The sequence below is a fragment of the Amblyomma americanum genome, chromosome 4 (genome assembly GCF_052857255.1).
Source record: "Amblyomma americanum isolate KBUSLIRL-KWMA chromosome 4, ASM5285725v1, whole genome shotgun sequence".
NCBI lineage: Eukaryota > Metazoa > Arthropoda > Arachnida > Ixodida > Ixodidae > Amblyomma > Amblyomma americanum.
The window spans coordinates 200,471,251-200,491,502 of record NC_135500.1 but is presented as its reverse complement, the minus strand read 5'-3'; the positions used below and the strand labels follow the sequence as shown (position 1 = coordinate 200,491,502).

General features: G+C 43.5%; 1 protein-coding gene across 1 annotated transcript in view; it reads left to right on the top strand.

Moving 5' to 3' along the window:
• Window positions 1-20,252, top strand: part of LOC144129058 (neurobeachin-like) — a 318,181-nt gene that overhangs the window by 86,831 nt on the left and 211,098 nt on the right. The window contains 14 exon segments of the mRNA XM_077662943.1: window positions 3,652-3,676; window positions 3,679-3,755; window positions 6,598-6,724; window positions 7,294-7,394; window positions 8,983-9,078; window positions 10,429-10,550; window positions 11,068-11,194; window positions 11,495-11,614; window positions 12,336-12,482; window positions 13,116-13,169; window positions 14,938-15,078; window positions 16,643-16,785; window positions 17,661-17,769; window positions 18,841-18,999. Of these exon segments, the coding sequence (XP_077519069.1) occupies window positions 3,652-3,676; window positions 3,679-3,755; window positions 6,598-6,724; window positions 7,294-7,394; window positions 8,983-9,078; window positions 10,429-10,550; window positions 11,068-11,194; window positions 11,495-11,614; window positions 12,336-12,482; window positions 13,116-13,169; window positions 14,938-15,078; window positions 16,643-16,785; window positions 17,661-17,769; window positions 18,841-18,999 (1,548 nt within the window).

Sequence of the window (20,252 nt, the reverse complement as noted above, 5' to 3'; positions counted from 1 at the left end):
TCTTCGAGACGTCGGTCGAAGCTCTCGGGCGCCTGCCTTCTTCTCAAAGCCGCAAGAGAGCTGCTGCCTCCAACGACCCCGCGATTAATCTTTGCCGCCTTTAATGCGACAATTTCCCCCCTCCTTTCTTCTGGCCGTTTCGGTGAAGCCGGCCTTCGCGCCGCTTCTCTCCAATCGAGCTGGCTGGATGGCTGGCAGTGTCGTGGATGGCTTGGAACAGATCTTTCCCGTCTTTCATTTTTTTTTTCTTGCCCGGAGAATAGCAGCAAACAAACAAAAAAGGGGGGCAAAGGCGAGTGAGGAGACTTCTATAGTTTCTTGCTCTCCGGCGGCGGGCGTGCTGCTGCCTTCTTTGCTTCTGCTGCTGTCAAGTGGCGGTTGCGCGCACGGTCGATGTGTGCGCGCGCCCCCTTTTTCCTTTCGCGCGTTTTACCGTCTTCGCGAGCCTTTCTCGAGGCTGGCGCGTAGGCCGGTCGCGCTCTGCGCCGGTCGAGGCGTGCGACGTTTGTTGCCCCCGCGCGATCCGGGAATTTCTCTGGCGCCGCCCGCTGTTCAACAGCGACGTGGAAGAAACGCATTTGAAGGAAGGGAGGCGGTGGGGGAGAGGGGGGGGGGCGGCTCGCGAAGCGTCACTGGGCGTGCATGATCAGAAAAAAAAAAACGACCGCACACTCAAAACTATAGCGTTCTCCTCCCTTTCTCGTGAAGTGACAGTGTAGTGACAAAAATCTTCACTGTAGAGCATAATAAAAAAGTGAAAAGGACAAACAAACAAACCGCTCCCAACACATGTCGTCGTCCTCTTCATCGCGGTTTGTGTGGGTTTCATGGTTTCCGGCTGGTGGGCTCCGTTGTGTCTCATGCTCGGCGCCTGCTGCGTTTGCCGGGCCCAACGTCGGGGTAGAGCGTGGATATATACGTGTCATGTGAGTGACCCGTCAACTTGTGCCTGCAGTCTCTTCTCTTTAGACTCCATGTGCACCCTCCGAAAGCGATAACCTAGTGCACCTATAAACTGAGTGAATTTCTCTCTATATATAAAGCGGGCGGGCATCGTTTTGTATAGCTTCACATCGCCACCAGCGCCGAACGATTCTTAACGACAATTCTGTTAAAACATCATGTGATCCGCGTATTTTCGACGAACATCGTAGTTACAGGGTCGCGCTAGTGTGCGGCCGTTGCACCCGTGTATCTGTCCCCCTGCTGCGCATCAAAACCAAGTGACAGGTAGTGTCCCTGTATATGCTCCCGCAGGGAGCATATACAGGAACACTAGTGACAGCCAAAGCCGCCGCGGTGGCTGAGTGGTTATGGCGCTCGGCCGCCGGCCCGAAAGGCGCGGGTTCGATACCGCCCGCGGCGGTCGATGGAGGCAAAATTCTAGAGGCCCGTGTGCTGTGCGATGTCAGTGCACGTTAAAGAACCCCAGGTGGTCGAAATTTCCGGAGCCCTGCACTACGGCGTCCATCATAGCCTGAGTCGCTTTGGGACGTTAAATCCCCCATAAACCAAACTAGTGACAGACAACGCGAACCGCCACCTCAAGGTTCTTCTGCGCGTACGCCACTCGATGTCGATGTCGATGCCCGGCCGTGTCGAACGCACGTGCGTTCACCTTAAGAGTGGATCACCCTGTACGAGGAGATGGTCACTGCCCCCCCCCCCGCCTTCAATCCATTTCTTGTCGTCGGGATCACCTGTGAACTATTACCGAAAAAGCTGGGAGGGACTGCAACATTTGTTCAGCGTAGCTATCTATCTCTTCGGCTCGTCGTGCTCGCTCCTGGCTTGGCGCGGCTTTGGACTGTGAGGATGAGAAGAAGGAGCGTGGGTTGTCGCGCTGCCGCGAACGCGACGACGTGCGGTCTGTCCTCGCGGACAGCGTTGCCACGGCGCTAATGAACGAGCCTGTCGCTCTCGCGAGCTTTCTTCCTCCTCCTCCTCATCTTTCAGCGCTACCACGAGTGTTGCTTCAGCTGCGGGGCGCGCGCGCCAGATCGGCTGTTTGTTCCCCGCATCGATTGGTTGCCGCCAAAGCTTGTCCGCGCGCGCGCCAATTGGTTGTTTCTTGAAGCCGCGCGTCCGCTCTATCTCCTTTTCGTTATTACTCTTACTTTTTTCTGAACTGATATCGCGTCTCTTCTTTGCGTCCCGTTCGGGATGGAGGGCCTGTGTCGTTCCTCACTCGGGGGCAAATGACTTACCCTCCCCCCCCACACCGACCCTCCTTTCCATTGTTTTCATTTCATTTTTCTTCCCAAATTTTCGCGTGGTTACGCTGACAAAGGAAATAAATTACCGCGAGCACAAACGTGACAGTTTTTCTCTGCCATTGTCTTCCGATGTGTCAGCCTGCCATGCCCTGATTGCTTTTGGGAATTGGGAACCTAAATCAATAAACCAATTTTCAGCTACTGTTGTATCTTTTCTTACAATGCCTTGTTTTTGTTACAATCTGAATGTAGTTGTTCTGGTTGTTAGAGCATACTGGTAGGTTCTGCATATTCTGCACTTGGTGCTTGTGCCTTGGACCGCATCAGAAGGGAAATTCGTTGTTTGTTTTAATGTTGCCCTGTTGTTCTAATGTTTTATGAAAGCCGTCCAATGCTAAGCCAAAAAAGCTGATTATCTCAATATACCACCTCTCAATTTGATTACTTGCAAGAATAGCTTTTCTGGAAGGCTTTCTGGGTATTCACATGCAAGCTGCACATTAAGCTGCTTGAGTGCAATTTCTGAAAAATTCAACTGCTTAAAGGTCTGATCAGTGAATTTTTTTCAATTTCATGCCATTTGCCACATTCTTGATGCTTGCTGTTTAATCTGTAGCCATTGCATCTGTTGTTAATTCTCAGTTCATCAAGTATTGCTGTTCTTACAAATGGCACTTACTCTTTCCTTTGAGCAAAATGTAGCCATCCACATACAATGTAAGGTCAAGATTAATTTGTGCTTCAGAAAAAGGCCTATACACACAATGATTTTATATTACAAATTATTGGCTTTTAGATGCTAACATACCAGGGCATGTCTAGGAACAGTCCTGTATTGTGCCTAGTCTTGGCTTGCTTTCTTACCTCAAATTAATGTACTTTGGACAAGGTACTAAATTGTGACAGAGGACAACCCCACCCAATTTTTTTTCTCGGTAAAAATTGATCCTACACCTCTTTCTGGGCATATGTTTGTCTGGCCATGAAAGACATATTTATTGTTGAGAAAATTGCATATATAACTTTTCTCGCCACTTGAATCGAAGTTGTGACATCCACACAAAAAAAGGATTTTGCAGTGAGCACCTTCAAGGAATGGCAGTGAAGAAATAGCCTGTAGGTATGATCCACATGAAAAAAAATTTGTCGCCTCATGGCAACTCCAGCATTTCATTTTTTCGTCTTTTCGAGCTTGTGAGAGCTCATTTTCGGTAAAAGTAGCATATTTATCATTACAATGCAATAGTCCTGTCAAAACAGGCCAACTTCAGTTTTTTTCTCCATGTCGCTTTAAGTCCATATCCTTGTTAATGTTATGCCCTGTATACTTTACTGCAGGCATGTATTGCATGTGCGTCTAATTTGTGTGTAATCCAGCAGCCATTTTTTCAATTTTATCCAAAGTCTTATTGTTTCTTCTTTTTTCTCTTTGCAGCTTGTTGGAGGTGAATTTGACATGGAACTAATTTTGTGATTCAACATCCTCAGAACATCCTTCATATGTTAGATTTATTGGATCATTGTCCATCCAGCCTACAGGTGAGTGTGCAGCTTACCCTACTCTCATATGGTGTGTGTTCGTTGAAAAGAATACAGCAGTGTTATGGACAGCTACCGTCACTCCATGACTAGAAGGCTGCAGCAAATCTTGGGCGAGCATTTATGCACAAAGCGCAGAGGCTTTGGCTTATGTTACTACTAGCAGCACGTCGTCCTTTTGTGCGCAGTGTTGCAAATTATCTGCAGTTTAAAAATAAACAAAAATGTTTGCCTGTAATTGAAGGCATTACAATTTTACTGTCCTTTATCCAAGTCTCAGTAACTACTCTCTTGTGTTCGCTTAGGAGTCCATCATTTATCTCTATCCTTCTCAGTGGAACAGTACAACACATGTGTGTCAGAGCACTGAAAAATTTGAATTTCTTGTCCGTGGCACTGTCTGTTGTCATCGCATTGTGAAAATGGCTGGTTTTGACAACTAATTTTCAAATGTATAGAAACAGTGGTCAGTCTTGTGACTTAGTGGAAACATTGAATTTCCCCAGACTCTTGGAGCAGTTCATAAACGCTTTGCCTCTCTCTCTTGAATCTGACTAGCTTTGTTATGAGACAAGAAGTAGCAGTAGCACATTTTTGCCGTCGTCATGTTTTCCTTAATGGTGGGAGTATGTGTTACATATTTATATGGTAAAGTGACAGGCAGTTATGTAGATGACTGAGGAGCAAAAACTTAAGTTATACACAGTGTAAAAAACAAAGATTACAAAACAAAGAAACAAAACAAAATTAACAGAAACAAAATTAAGAGACAGCGCAAAAAAAACTCTTTCAGCAATGCTGGGTTGTGCTGTTGTTTTTTTCTGATTTGAACGATTTGTTTTTAAAGGGGTCATAACATGGTCTATCAACAAATCGTGCTTTTACGTTGCAGCTACTAGCCACATCGTTAATATGCATGCGTAAAACAAAGTAGGGCTTTATGTGCGCATTTGAGCTAGAAATTGTCATTTGAAGTTATCGACTCTAAAGCCCCTCCCCCCTGGCAGCCACAGCCATATTTAAGCAGCCTGAGTGACGTCATAAACTGACAGCGCCGTCGTCTGCTGCAAAACTTACGCGCTCACGGTCGGTGCGGAGCAGCACGTGCACCTACCGGAGCGCAGCTGTGGCACATTGTGATGAACTCGCCGATACCAGGCAGAAGCTGGACAGAGCAGGGAAGGGCACAGGCCTTTATTGCCTTTGTACCTTCAACTTTCTTCCTTCACCCCACCGCAAACCAAGCCTGAACAATGAACAAGTCACTCCCCTATGCTTACTACGCTCAGTTCAGTCGTTCAGTTGTCTATGTCGTCAATCTATGTCGTCACAAACCGCCTGCATGCCAGTGTTGCCTGACTGCCACACGGTTCAGGAGGACTTTTAAAAATTCAATTACAAATTACTCGCTGCACCAAACGAGCTCATATTTTGTCCAGTTGTTCTGGAATGTATAGCAAACAGCATGCAATAAACAGCTTGAGTCTGAATGTGGTGTCATGACCCCTTTAAAGTGCATGAGGCAAATGATCTTTTTTGCAGCTGTCTTTAAAAAAAAAGCTCTGTCACTTTTACTCATTGTATTAGTGCAAAGAAATGGTGCCATCTTGTGACACATGCAAGGAATAGGGGAAGGCAGGTGGCTTGAAAAGGCCTTTGAACACCACTTTTGTTGCAGCATTCATGTAGCTAATAGTCCCGAAATATAGGAACAGAATTTCTTTGCCAAAAGTGCAGTGCCAACTGCATGTGTGGCCAGTGATTTCCCTACACACCCCTTGTTTTTCTGAAGGCATCACCTTAGTTCGTAAACATATTTTTTTGCACTTGATGGGGAATTTTTTTCATCTTTGTCATGAGTGATGGAGTCATAAACGTTGCTAGCCCTGCATGGCATATGAACCACACAAATAAAAAATTAAAAATGACTCTCCTCCTCTACCCTCTACAAACCCCCCGTCTCTCTAAAAATTTAGACATCCCTAATTTGAATTCTTGGGGAAACCCCTGTGTGTGGGACTGTAGCTGGCCCTGGGACCTGCACTGAGTTTTCCTTTGTATGCAGTGTACTTCAACACCTTCTGGATTATCTGGTGTTGATGCTCACAGCTCACTAGACACCCCGAATGCCAGCAGTGCATTCGGAACGGTGAAACAGCTCAGCATCAGCTTCGCAAACTCATGCAAAGTGCCTATTTACTTTTGACATTGACTATCCATTTGGAAACTGTGCATTGACTCAAATCTTAGTTGTGGGTCAGTATGATATGCAAATACTCAGGCTTTTTAAGCACCCTTTTTAGAGTGGTCTATAGGGTCTATACTTGGGATGTCACAGTGGGCATGTCATTGCAAAAATTCAGTGCCCCTTAGTGGTTGCTGTGAAAACCGCTGAGTGAGGAAGGGCAGAGTGATAGCTTCAGCACCTTTTTTGTAAGCACAAATGAGTTTGAGCATAGTTCTTGTTTCACACTGCAGTTATCGCGCCTTTCCTGTTCTTATAACCTTCTCCTTGGTGTGCTGAGTGTATCTCAGCAAGTGTTTTCAGTGCAGTTATCAAAGTGCTTTCCAAAGGACTGCTGACTGGATTAATAAAGCAGTACTGAAGGAGATTTTGCAGCAATTACTGAAGCAGACCCAAAGGAGAATACTACCTATAATGGGGAGGTCTGGGGAAGGCATAAAAGGGAAGGGGGGGGGGGGGGGGGGGGAAATGCATTGTTCTGGTAGAACTGTCTCACCTCTCCCACCCTATTGCCCACCATTTAGAATTTCCCATATATTTGCCCTTGCAGTGAATGCCCGATATTTTCTTTACATATTTGTACATTTTGCTTTGCAGGCGGAAGTGTGGAGTGTATTTATTGCAATCCTTAAGAAAAGCATGAGGAACCTGCAAGCGTGCACTGAAGTTGGTCTTATTGAGCACATTCTCCAGAGGTTCTCTCAGGTTGAAGAAGTTGTTGCAGGTAAGTTGACTTTTGGCAGTGGGTGAAGGTGGTACTCTTCTGGCTGAGCTTTGACCGTGGCTTTGGACAAATGGCAATGTACATAGGCATGGTTTTGTAAAGATTAAATTCAGTTTATTTGTTGTGGGTCTTTAAATAGTTCTTGTCATTTTTGTTGGGAAATGTCTGGATTTTCTTAGTTCCAAAAATTTTTCATCACCAATCTAGCATAATCACAGACTCAATGCTAGGCAAATTAGAGCAATTAGTCCTACTTTAACACTATCCATTGGACTTGCTGTTGCACTAAAGACACGGAAAGAGCATGTTCTCGCTGAGCAAACTACAAGTACTTATACTGACTTTGTGACCATTGTGACAGTGAATCTAGAAGGCTTGACAACTGTAGTAGCTTTCCCGTAGCTCTCTTTTCTTCCACACAGCTATTCACAAAAGGTTAGAAAAATAAAGCAGTTTTTTTACGGGCAGGCTTTACTAACATGCTATCGATTGCTGCATTGTGTGTTAGCATGTGGCCTAATTTTACTGCATTTGAATTTACTGACAGGGCTGTCCTGCTTTCTTTTCAGATCTGGTCATTGAAATGTTGGGGGTTTTGGCAAGTTACAGCATCACAGTGCGAGAGCTCAAGTTGTTAGTTGGGTGCATGAAAGCTACTGGGAACAAATGGGTGAGTCCCTGTTCGAGCATTTTTTTTCTTCAATGTCTCTGTCTCTGTGATGTGGAGGTCTCGGATGTAATGTTTTATAAGCTATAGACCAACACCGATCTGTGACATAATCAAGATGTGGTGGCACTGCTGCCGCTGAGGTGGGGGGGGGGGGCAACAGCTGAGGCCCATAGGAATACATGTAAACAAAAAATTTTCAAAGCAGTTTTCTTGTTTCGCATTGCCCTATTAGAACGTTTCTTCGTTTACGAAGCCTGAGTGCATCACAGAACAGAATGTGAAAATATGGAAGGCCATTTCAGAGGCAACGTATTTTTAAAACACTATGATATGTGTGCGCCAGGGTTACCCTGGGGTAGGGGTACTGGGTTGGAGTATGGCTTATAGAAGCACATGTGAACAAAAATTTTCGAATTAACTTTCTTATTTTTCACTACATATATGAAGGCTGTTGTTCGTTAACGGCTGGAATGTACTTTTGAAAAGAGCATGTAAAAAATGCAGCGCCATTACAAAGCTGATATCTTTTTAATTTTCATTATTAACGTGTTTGATTCCCGACATACCTATCGACAATATCTAGTTGCTCAGTCAGCTGAGTCTTTCACCGAATCACACAATCTCCTCGCACAGTCTGACGTGCTGCCACGGGGGCTACATTTGGTCACAAATGTAGTTGTTCATACCAGACATCCTAAGCAGCTTTACATAGAAGGCAGTTCTGAAACAGCTTGGTAAGTAAGCCATGCACCATAGCAGGAATAAAGCTGCCTGCTAGCCACCTTCAGTGTCTGCGAGTGCCCCCTGTGTTTGTAAATACGGTGTTGGTCTATTGCCTTTAGGGTATGCGTGCTTAAGAGTTCAAATTTTGCTTTTTGTAAAACATTCACAAATTTGGACTGTACATGGTTTCATTTGTCAAGAGTAATTATCACAATCTGACAGCCCTCACATTGTCAAGCCCATACTGTGTGAATGAATCAGCAACACAAGGCCTGTACACACATTAAGCAAATGAAATTCTAACTTGTCGTTGTTGATGTAGCTGACCTTTGGTGTCTGGCTTCAACATGTATTAAAAAAAATTCAATGATAAATGCCTTGTTTGGAATCTCTGAAAATACTTACAGCAAAAAAATTCATGAATACAAAAACAAAAATTTTCTGCAGTGGCATAGAAAACTGTGGAGTGATGCAGTGGGCAGTTTACTAGGCCTCAGTGTAAAGCGCCAACATTATGTGCATCATGCAAATGAGCTGTTCTGTGTCCTTGCATGCTTGCGAATGAACAGCTTCGCCTTCATCTGCAAATGGACAAACAGCAGGCCTCTGAGCATTGTCATTGTTTTCCGACACAGTTCAGATGCCACTCCTGGTAAAAGGAACGGGTGAGGGTTGGTGTAACAACTGTTCCCACCAGCACGCTGAGTGGCCATGCTGTCATTTGTAAATGAATTCTGCACATCAAGCTACCATTTGAGTAATTTGGGCACTGCACACATATGTAATAAGCTTGTGCATTATGCACAAGCTTATCATGCTCATTGCGACAATCTTGCTCTTCCTTTGTTTTACTGCTAATTTTCAGCCAAGGCACTCTGTGAAGCTGATGTCCGTCCTTCGCCAGATGCCCCACAGGCAGGGCCCAGATTCTTTTTTCAGCTTCTCTGGGAAGAAAGGGGCGGTGAGTGCTTTGGCTTCTTCTACACACTTCAGTATCCAATTGTCATTCCATATGATGTTTTGAGTGACATCATAGATGCAGAACAAGGTTATTCCTTAATGACCATATTTGTTGGACACTGTTTTGTGGCACTATGTTTTATGTGAACTGTACTGCAACATAATGTGAGCAAGTACAGAAGGAAGAGAAAAAGAGTGCGTACGTTCATGTAATGTGCAATGCATGAAATAGCTGTCTCTGGCTTATTGCTATGTGTGTGTGTCATTGTTTTGTTTTTTCATCATCGCCTCGCATAAACTGCAGCACATCAAAACAGGATAAATTCATTCAGATGCTGTATAAAAGCATATGAAGTACCCGTTAGACCACACTCCTTTGTTTGATGATAGCTTACGTTGACAACTGCCATGACGAAGAAAAGTTTAAGAGGAAAATAACAGTCCTGATCGTAAAGCTTCTATTTGTTGAAATATGTTGCTCTACAAGGGGAGCTAGCACTTTCACAAAAGTTGGCATTGGTGATGAAACTGAACAGTCACAGAAAGCATGGAGTAGTTGGACAAGTCATCAGCACGTGAAGTGTTGGAAAGCTCTCGTGTAGGGTGCACAAATTTTTAATAGGCAGAATAGTATCTTCTTTGCATGTGATGAGCTACTGTTTGTTGATAATAGCAAGCATTGGTTTTGGTGGTGATAGTTCCTCTTAGTGCCCATTCATTGCATTCAAAAAGAAAGTAATTACAAGAACATAAATATGTTGCTATGATCGTTTTTTAGCTTTGAAATGCATTTTTTTAAATTTTCTGTTGTGTTATCTATTTTACATGTGGGAATTGGTTTGCTGTGCTTTAAAAGATACTAGTGATGCTATGATGTGCACCACTCTGGGTTCTTTCGCCTAGCAAGGTTTTTGATGTACAGTGTTAAACTTGTTGATGTACTTTTTTTCTTTTTTTATATATTCATTGAATGTTCTTTTGAAGTAACTAGGCCCCGTGACATGTGTTTCATTATTTCTTTTTTGCTTCTGATTCTTTCTTGTAGTTCATCATTGTGTATTTTAATGTTACTTACTACAGAGAAAATTGACCTCTTGTTTTCAGTCTTATTGTATGCACGTGTAAAAATTTTAGCTGAATTTTTATTTTATTTTAATCCCCCCCCCCTCTCCCACTCTAATGTCATGTTGGCACTGTTTGTATGTTGATAAATAATTATTCTTTTTAACTGATACTCTTAAGAACTAAAACTTCACCGGGCAGTGCCCTGATTACTGTTTGTATATGGTCAAAAAGACGCCAGTGCATTTTTCACTGATTGTAAATTTAACGCGCTCAACTTGCCTTTCAGGCAATTGCACTACCGCCACTGGCTCGCTGGCCCTACCAGAATGGCTGGACCTTCTACACATGGTTCAGGCTTGACCCCATCAACAGTGTCAGCATAGAACGGGAAAAGCCATTCCTATACTGGTGAGGCTCTGCTTTTACCATCACTCTATTTGATCTTTCTGTTTAATTTCATATAGTATAATGTTCTTTTTATTTAATTTCATATAGTAGGACTAAATTTTGCAAGGGTTTGCCGAGTGCTTTGTTCAAAGTTCAAAGCATGCTGGAGGATATATGAGAGGGAAAACTACCTGCGTATTTAGTTACATGTTACTTAGTTTTGGACTTGAATTCAGCTATTATGACAATACCGATATCTTGAAGTTGGGCATACACCATCCCCTTGAAGCCGCTTCTTGAGGAGGGTGCATTGGCAGCCGCAAGCACCTTTCAATGTTAAGCACCCCTCCTCTCTCCCTCAACTTTGGAGTTCAAGCATCCATGGTTTCAAAAAGCAAGAAAAGGACAAATGAGGGGGAAGTGGGTACCCAAGCTTGCAGTAATGAAGCATATTATTGAAATATTGCCTGTGTGCGTCACTTTGCTCCAAGGCCAATGGTAGCAGCTTGCTGAGTGTGTCTTGAACCCACATGCACAGCTTCCGGACCAGCAAGGGTGTTGGCTATTCGGCACACTTTGTCGGCAACTGCCTCATCTTCACTTCCATGAAGGTCAAAGGAAAAGGCTACCAGCACTGCGTCAAGTACGAGTTCCAGCCGAGGAAGGTGAACAGTCCTTTTGTCTTTGGTTTCAACCTCACTTGGTGGCAACGTGGGCTGCGGTTTGAACCAAATTGTCTTTTTGTTGGAATGGATTTTTTCTGGGATGATATTATGTACTAAATCATTGGTTCTGAGTCTCATGCTGGTGATTTCTTTCCTTCACCTCATGTGTCTAATCCTTTGTGCATAGTAATCTTGTAACAGTTTTCACTCAGTTCTACTGTTAGTAGTGAGTTCATTTTGTGTATAATGTGAGCTTCTACGCTTGTGCGGCTATGCTGATTTTCTTTGCCTCATCCACAGTGGTACACGGTGGCCATAGTGTACATATACAATCGTTGGAGCAAGAGTGAGATCAAGTGCTTTGTCAATGGGCAGCTGGCGTCATCTACTGAAATGAGCTGGTTCGTCAGTACCAACGACGTGAGTATTTAAGCTTTCTTTTAGCCTTACTTATGTACACATCATAAATCTATACTTCTAGGCAGAATCTGCGTGCTCTCTATGCTGAGCATTTTGCACTTGCATTCTTACGAGGCAGGTTGTAGTTTGCAATAGAGGAAACCATCAAATGGGGAAGATAATGACTTGCTGGACGTCCATCTCCAGCAGTTCAGTTGATTTGCATGATAATGCAGTTGAATCCAACAAAGTTCTTCATCAAGTAGTGATGTCTATTGTTCAGTCCATAGTACCTTAAAATCATGCACCAGTTGACCTGATTCCTTGATAGTTCCTTCTGGTGCAACGAATGGGAGCTTTCGTGCTCTGCTGCATTACTTGCAGCTGTTTTTTTTTTTTTCTGCACAGGACAAGTTTTCATGTATATTTTTTTGCAATTTCTGTGCATCACACATGAGAAGTCTCAGAATGAGGCTGTGCCTGGTGGTACCTATGCTGGTAATGTGGGAGTAAAGCAGCTTTGAAGAGAAATTTTGGAAAAGTGCAGAACTAATCTTGAATGTGTTGGAGAATTAAAGATCTGAGAAAGGTGTTCACAAAAGTTGTTGTGTCATAGGAGCTGCCATTGTTGTATTCAGGCCCACTTTGTTGTACATCAAAGGTGGAATTCTGTTTGTTTTGCTCTCTTTTTAATGTTTTCAACCTGCTTCTTTCTTTTTTTTTCACACTGTCTCACTGCCAGCCATTTGACAAGTGTTACATTGGAGCAGCTCCCGAGCTCGATGATGAGCACGTGTTCTGTGGCCAGATGTCAGCAGTGTACCTGTTCGCAGAGGCACTTACTGCCCACCAAGTCTGCGCAATTCACCGGTTGGGACCAGGTTACCAGGTAAGCATGCCATATCATGTTTGCTCTTGCTAATTCTATACCGCCAGGGATGGCAACCTGAAAATACTAAGCCTGCAAAGTAGTACTCTGTTTTTGATTGTCTGGGAATATCTGAGTATTGCAGTGACTGCTGGTATTGCCTTGCACCACAGTAACCACATGCTAATGTGGAAACAGGTTTGAAAGTGTTAAAATACCTTTGCTTTATTACCCAACCTTCATGTTACTGTCAGTTGCACTAGACTCATAATCTTGATGAGCCAAAGCCACATTGTAGAAAAGCATTAAAATGATACTTGCATGGTGGTAAATTGCACCGGGATGGTTTCTGATTTTTGATGGAGCGATCAAAAAAGCAATTAGTTTATTTCTGTACTGCTTTAACTGTAATGCTACAGGGTGCTCCACAGCTCAAGTATACTCATATGCTCTCTCTCTCTCATCATAGTAGCTGTGGCTGGAAATCTGTAATGCAGTTTTATGTGCATGCTTTTATGGTTATGGTCTTGAGTGTGTGAAAATGTAAACCTTACTTGGTGGTGCAGTAGATTGCTTTGTAGTGCCTTCAACAGGTTTTAATTTCAGTGTTTCTGCCTTTGACACAATCTCAAAAGTTTGCCTGTCCTCATGCAGAGCCAGTTCCGGTTTGAAGGTGAAAGCATGGCCCTCCCTGAAAGTCTGAAGCGCGTGAGTGCCTCTCCATTTCCGTGCACTTGAACTAGAAATTCTGTCCGCGTGACCCTTGCATCCTGTTGCACTCGGTTGCAACAAACTAGCAGTAGTTAAAACGTGAACTGTTACTGCATCTACTTGCATGCTAATAATGAATAGTTGGCTGCTTTTAGCAGTAGTGCACTCATATATACTAGCAAGAAAAAAAAATGGAGGGTGTTTATCCTGAGAATTTCAAAGAGTGGATCCTGAACTACCTCAAGACAGTTCGATTATCTTGATCGAAATGTGTTGAAAGTTGTTTACAGTCTGGCCGGAATATACCGAACCCAGAAAGTTGTGCAATATATTTAACTCCAATTTAGGTAGTCATTAGATATATCAAGCAGCATGCCACGTCCCTGAAAGTGGTCTTTGGCACTATTCAATCACTTTTCGTGTACGGAGGCAGGTCTGCTGTGCTGCCTTGGGCGTCACTGGTAACACTAGCGCTGTGAAACCACATGACAAGGGGAACATAGGCTGTGTTTGAGGACGGCCTTCGGTCTCTTGTACTGAATATCTGTGCCACATCACTGTTGTGCAGTGAAGCCTACCTAGCTGACTAAAGCCTAGTGGTGGCCCTCCCGTGCTGTGCTTCGCTTGGTTCTCTGCCGAAGGCGTTGCGGAAACCAACTGTACCTCAGTTTTAATCAGTGGTTATTCTATGTACAGCCTATAGTGGTAACAGGATTAGGCATCTTACGGTGGCAATGGGTAATAGTGAAGCACCATCCACTGCGGCTTCGATGAGAAGCCGGTTAGGCCTAGCAGCGCCTAGCGAGCAGTGTGCTGCTAGCGCGCCAACGGGTGGCACGTCACGGCAAGATGTGAATCACTAGCATGGGTGGAGTGTATTCTTGCTTCTATGGTACAAATAAGCTTATCTACTGTCATTTCTTTTATATCAAATCATCGATACATCGAACTATTTCGTGATCCCCTTGGAGTTTGATATACCTGGGTTCTACTGTGTTAAAATGCTTTGGTACAAGTAATACAGGCTCTTGAGTCTTTTAGACATATGCTTGCTCTTTTGTGAGCAGGCAGAATATGGTGTAATGAATTGAATTTTTTCATACAACTTGTATTGGGCTTCTAATTGCCTGCTATAATGCCTGTTATATAAATGTGTTTACTCTTTTTTTGCATTTCTCTGTATTGACTCAGAGCTTCTAGAATTTCTTGTCAGTTTCCTTAGTCCCCTGCAAGAATAATGGTCACTTTACATCTGCTTTTGGTAGTGTTGCCCATTTTAGAAGAGATTACCGGCATTTAGTCTTTATGGTCGCCATTCTTTTGCATCTACTCAGTGCAACCGAAGCACCCTGTTCACCTATATACATATAGAGGTATTTCAAGGAAGTCAGTGGGAAATTTGGGAGGAATAGAAGCAAACAATGGTGGGCATGTCAATTTGGTTCCATCATTTCTTGAAGGCTATGTGCTTTCGTCATGCACAAAGATGGTCATCCTTTTCAGTATTCAAACATGAGCACCTCTCCTTGAAGTGAATAACCGCAAGAGCATTGCAAATATTACCCTGTGAGAAAGAAGAAATGTAGAGACATAACTATTACTGGGGTGAAACTGGCACTTTAAAATGCCGCAACGGGTTGTGGTAGGTGTGAAATATCGGGATTCACGGTGCTTTTCTTTCTCTTAGCAACATGAGAAAAATCGGAAAAGGTTGGGTGGTCTCAGCGGTGGCTGGCAAGCACTTCTGCCTTTTTCTTCTTTAAAGGTGCTGTACGATGGGAAGCTGTCCAGTGCGCTAGTATTCATGTACAACCCAGTTGCCACGGACAGTCAGTTGTGTCTTCAGGCTGCGCCGAAAGGAAATGTCTCCTACTACGTCCACACTCCACACGCCCTCATGTTGCAGGTAGGTGCCAAGGTCCCCCTCTAGCCTCCAAGTGTGGTCTGTGTCTTGAGGTTAACTGTGAGAAGGATGCTGTGAATTGAAGACATGTTAAAACTGAGAAGGAATTCATTTCATTCGTTTAGTTGTTCAGTGAGAAGCGGTGATTAACTCGTAAAGTGATGAAATTTGTTAAATTAGGATTTGATAACCAAGATTTACGTGCACTTGTCAGTTTTTGTCACATATAGATTTTTATACTGTGAAATACATGCTTCCATCTAAACTCTTGGCTCCTTCCTGCTCAGAGATCAAAAATTGAACGGAATGCTTGTTCACTTAATACCACATTAAAAAAAAAACACACACACACAACTGATGAGTAGGTTATGCCCCCTAGCAGCCCTTATTGCTTTCTGAACTGCAGGCATTTTGATATCCTTGCTGCCTTACTGGTTCTTAGCTGAGTCCTCATAGCCCTTTGTGAATCTTTGGGACAATAATGGCCACATACCAGCTTGTTTCTATCTCAGATTTTAATTTTCAGACAGCGAATTTCAGTGACATTTAAAAGTGCAATTGTTTTAATAATGTAAGAAGTGTACAAAAATTAGGGTACTTTCAATGCATTGAAAGCAAGACGGGAACACTTTTTTTGCAACAATGACAACACTTGTGATCGATTTCATTAATTGCAAAACAAAGCATTATGACAACTATTTGATACCAGAACACTTATATGGATGTTAAATATAAATAATAACCTGTGACAGTATTGCATGCTATGAAGAAATCCACTGGTAAAACTTTGCATTGTGCAATATATAGGAACAGATAAGTATCTGAACAGGTTAGTGCAGGTAAAAAAATTAAAGGGGCAGTGGGGGAGTGAAGGAGATGAAATAAGGTCATAGCTTTGTCTTGTCCTAGTACAACGTAAATGTTAGGATAGGTATAACTTATGGCCAGTGGTAAAGCAGTGAGGGTCAAAGTGCAGAAACCTCTGCCTGGTGAAGGCTTCCTCCCACATTATGTTTTAGAGGTCATGAGTCCTCAAAGTGAACGTTTAATTAGGTATAAATGTTAAAATGATTTTCTTGGACCATCTCATGCTTGCAAGCACATTTCTTAGAAAGGCTGTCAAAAATGCTGATGCAGTCTAGTCAGGAGCTTGCACACGAGTTATCCTTACGGAGCATGCACAGAGGCTATGTTAAACTAATTGTGCAGAATCCCAAAGCTCTGTGACTAGACCACATTAGCTCCAGACACACCAGTAAGTGATAGCAACTCATTGGTATATTAGTATGCGGCAGAAAACTCAAGCTGTGTAGATTTTTCATAAGGGTGTGGTTGCGGGCTAGTTGGTATAACATTGCTGAAAAGGGAACAGCGCGAACACAGGACGAAGAGAGGAACGTACGACACAGGCGCTGTGTCGCCTGTGTCGTACGTTGCTCTCTTCGTCCTGTGTTCGCGCTGTTCCCTTTTCAGCAAGATTTTTCATCCATTACAAAAAAATAAAATGCCAGGCACCATATTGAATGCGAAAAAAATATCCCTGTGGGTGTGTTCTGTGTGTGTGCAGGACGTGAAGGCAGTGACGACCTACTCCATCCACAGCACCCTCAACTCGATTGGGGGCATCCAGGTGCTCTTCCCACTTCTTGCTCAGCTAGACCTGCCCATGGGTCTGGTGCCCCTGCAGGAGCCCCGCAGGCCCAGCATCTGGTGTGTTCTTATGCATACTGTATGCCCAGAAATGGCATTGTGCATGTTTAAAGTGCTCCCTGATATTAAGGGCCACACATATAAGTTGAAACTCTTATTGTGCTCAACAAATACTGACAGAAAATTTCAGAATAAACTTTTTTGAATTTTAAAGAAAATGCAAGTGTCCGGCTTTAAAGAACAGCACCTGTTACGCCGATCCTTGGCGGACGACTACAAGAAAAAATCCTAGGGACGGGCACCTAACAGCTATCGCTGTAAAAACGCGAGTTGGGTGTGCATAAATTTTCAAAAAGTTTCATTTTTAATGTCGCCTCCTTGCATTAGAAAATTTTAAGAAAACTGAAGTCAAAGAGTCGGTGTTATGGAAGCAGACTAGATGGTGCGGCTTGTCCAGGAAAAAAGAAATTGAATATTGGGTTTTGAAGAAACGAAATGACGCAGGAACTGTCTTGCACATCTCTGTGGCCATAAGGGAAGGGAGAATGTAAGGAGTGAAAGAAGAAAGGAAGAAAGAGGTGCTGTAGTGGAGGTCTCCAGAATTTTGACCACCTGGGGATCTTTAACCTGCACTGACATCGCACAGCACATGGGCACCTTTTGCGGTTTCACCTCTGGACTTGAATTTTTGGTGGCAGGTTCAAAACGTCGGTCATATATGGCAGATGCAGATATGGTGCGATAGCAAAAGAATTACAATGAGTAGGGCTCGTCTGAAGCATTTTTTTGATTTGCTGACAGATGTCAGCACGAATACTAAATGACCATTTCGGTACCATTTAAAAAAAAAAGAAAATTGTCCGTTAGGGGGTTAATGTGCCTTTGCTGACATGTCCTCTGGCTTTGAGTAAGCTTGATGTCAAACTGTATTGCAGTGCAACACTGATCGGCTTCATCTGTGAGATGTGTGAAAGCAGCAACACAGTGCAGCAGCACATGATCCAGAACAAGGGCTTCCTAGTCATGAGCTACCAGCTGCAGAGGGTATGTCTCAAGTTCTTTGTTGCCCTCATCTTCTGGGGGAAAGTATTGTTGTTTTCAGTGACCTTCAACGGTTACATGAGCTACAGGTTTTTGTTTGTCTCTGAGAATTCTGCCCACCTGTCTTTGGAGTGCCAGAGCTCCATAAAAGAAAAAGTGTCTCTTTTTCTTTTTTTTGTCTCTTATCACATGCGCTGAATGTTCTTGCAAGGGAACTGCAGCTGACAAATAAACGTCAAACAGTAAAGAAGACACATACACAAGGCTGCAGCTAGTTGATAGTTCATGATGCAATGTTGATGCCATAGAGACTGAATGCTGCCGCCAGTGTTTCAATACTTCAGCCGATTAAGGCTCCTAGTTTCACGAGATTCCTCTAAAAATTGCGGATTTAATTTTTGCCTTTGGTTTTGTCTCCAATAGGCTGGCGCAGCTCTTATACTTTCTTCGTTCACTACTACATGTGGCATCCAGGAACAAGATTCCTTCTCTAAATTTGAGTTTGAAAGCTATGTTGTTATATTATGATTGGTTGTTGAGGGGGAAAGGAAATGGCATCTGTCTTGAATCTCCGTGGACACCTGAAACCCCCTGTAAAGGAAGGGATAAAGGAGGGAGTGAGAGAAGAAAGGAAGAAAGAGGGGCAGTAGTGGAGAACTCTGGTTGTGGAGGGCTCTGGAATAATTTCGACCACCTGGGGAAACCACGGGGATCTTCAACTTGCACTGACATCACACAACACATGGGCGCCTTTGTGTGGTGGGGTTTTAATCCGGGTACTTCGGATCAGTAGCCGAGCGCCCTAACCACTGAGCCACACACAGCAGATTATGTTATGGAGAAAATGAAATGCAGAAATGACCCTTATTTCGAGAGATGAGATCACGAAACACAAGCCTACAAATATTACTGCTTGCTTGCAGCAACACAAGTTATTGGTCTAACGCGCTAGCCTACACTTGTTTCTTTAGAGTATATATCTTGTTGCATGGGTTCCAGTCCTTCAAAATGTACCAGCCCTTCAAGAGCAGTGTCTTGTTGAAGCAATGCGATGCGTGTTTGCACTGGTTGCAGGCGTCTCGGGACCACATCACAGACGAGGTCCTGCACTCATTCCTCTCGCTGACCAAGCATTTGCTGACTGTGTACAGCAACAACGGGGAGCTTTTGCTGAAACACCTTTTGGACCACATCCTTTTCAACCCAGCACTCTGGATCTACACACCCACAGCTGTAAGTGCCTGTGCTATTTCCTTTTTTTTTTTTTTTGCTCATCTTTAGTCTTACTTATTCCTCACTTTGTCTAAACTGCATGGAATGAAGTGCAGAACATGTCTAGTCAAACAAACTTTTCCCAAGCATTAGAGGGCCTTGGCGCTGTAGGTAAGATTTAGAAGAGGGCAAGGCGGGGCAACCAGCTTTACCATGCGTGAAGATTTCAATTGGGAAAACTACATTTATTCCAATTTTATTCACCGCAGAAAGTTGGAAAAATGCAGTGTGCAAACAGAACTGCCCTGCCTAATATGCCCTTCCAAAAGTTGCCTGTAGATATTCCTTGCTGTAGCTCTGACCTGAAATTACGCTGGCTTAGATGGGAGCGTCTGATGTGAAGATATCGTGTGAAGGCATCTCTTTCTCTGAACCGATTACTGGGTGCATGGTTTGCACTTCATAATAGGCCAGACCTGGTGGGTAAATGGTTTACCAAGCCTCGAGTTGAAAGGACATATCAAAGCCCCCCTTCTTTCACTCTTGGTAGGCATTTTGTCAGTCCCAACTAAGTCGCGAACATGGCTGATCGGGCTGTTTGGTACATAATTTATGACAGCTAGGTGTAAACAAGGGCAACGCACAAATATCACTGTTCTGTTTTTGGTACCCGGCATGCTGTCCAAGCTGTGTCATAGAGTCAGCGCACCTACAGCACGAAAGTCAGCCTGCACAGTCGAGCACCAGTCACCATGTGTAGCGTGCAAAGTTGGAGTGGTGTACAAAATTTCCTTGAGCTGTGGCAAAGCTTATGTTAAGCAAACCAGGCGATATCTCAATGAAAGGCTGGTGGAGCATTCTAAGAGCATTTACAGAACTTTGAAGGAGCATCTGAAAGTACAGTGCTTGAAATGTCCCTCCTGTTACTGCGAGCCTTTCATTCAAGAATGCACTGCTCTTGTGAGAAATGTCCATAAAATCACTCGTGAAATTATAGAAGTCACCCGCATTTTGAGACTAGTAGAAGATTGTATTACTGCTCTTTCAATAGGTCTAATGAAAAGTGAATTAGATTATCTAAGCCAGATATCATAGGAGTACCTTCCTCGTGCTGGTTCCTTTGAGGTTTTAATGATTTTAGGTTTTAGATTTCATGTTTAAAATTACTTAGTCGCTCCTTTTGACCATGTTTTTCTTTTAATTCTCATCATGCTTTTTTAGCTTTTTAACGTCCCTTTTGGCTCTTTTATTGCATCTTGTTCTTGTGATGTTGT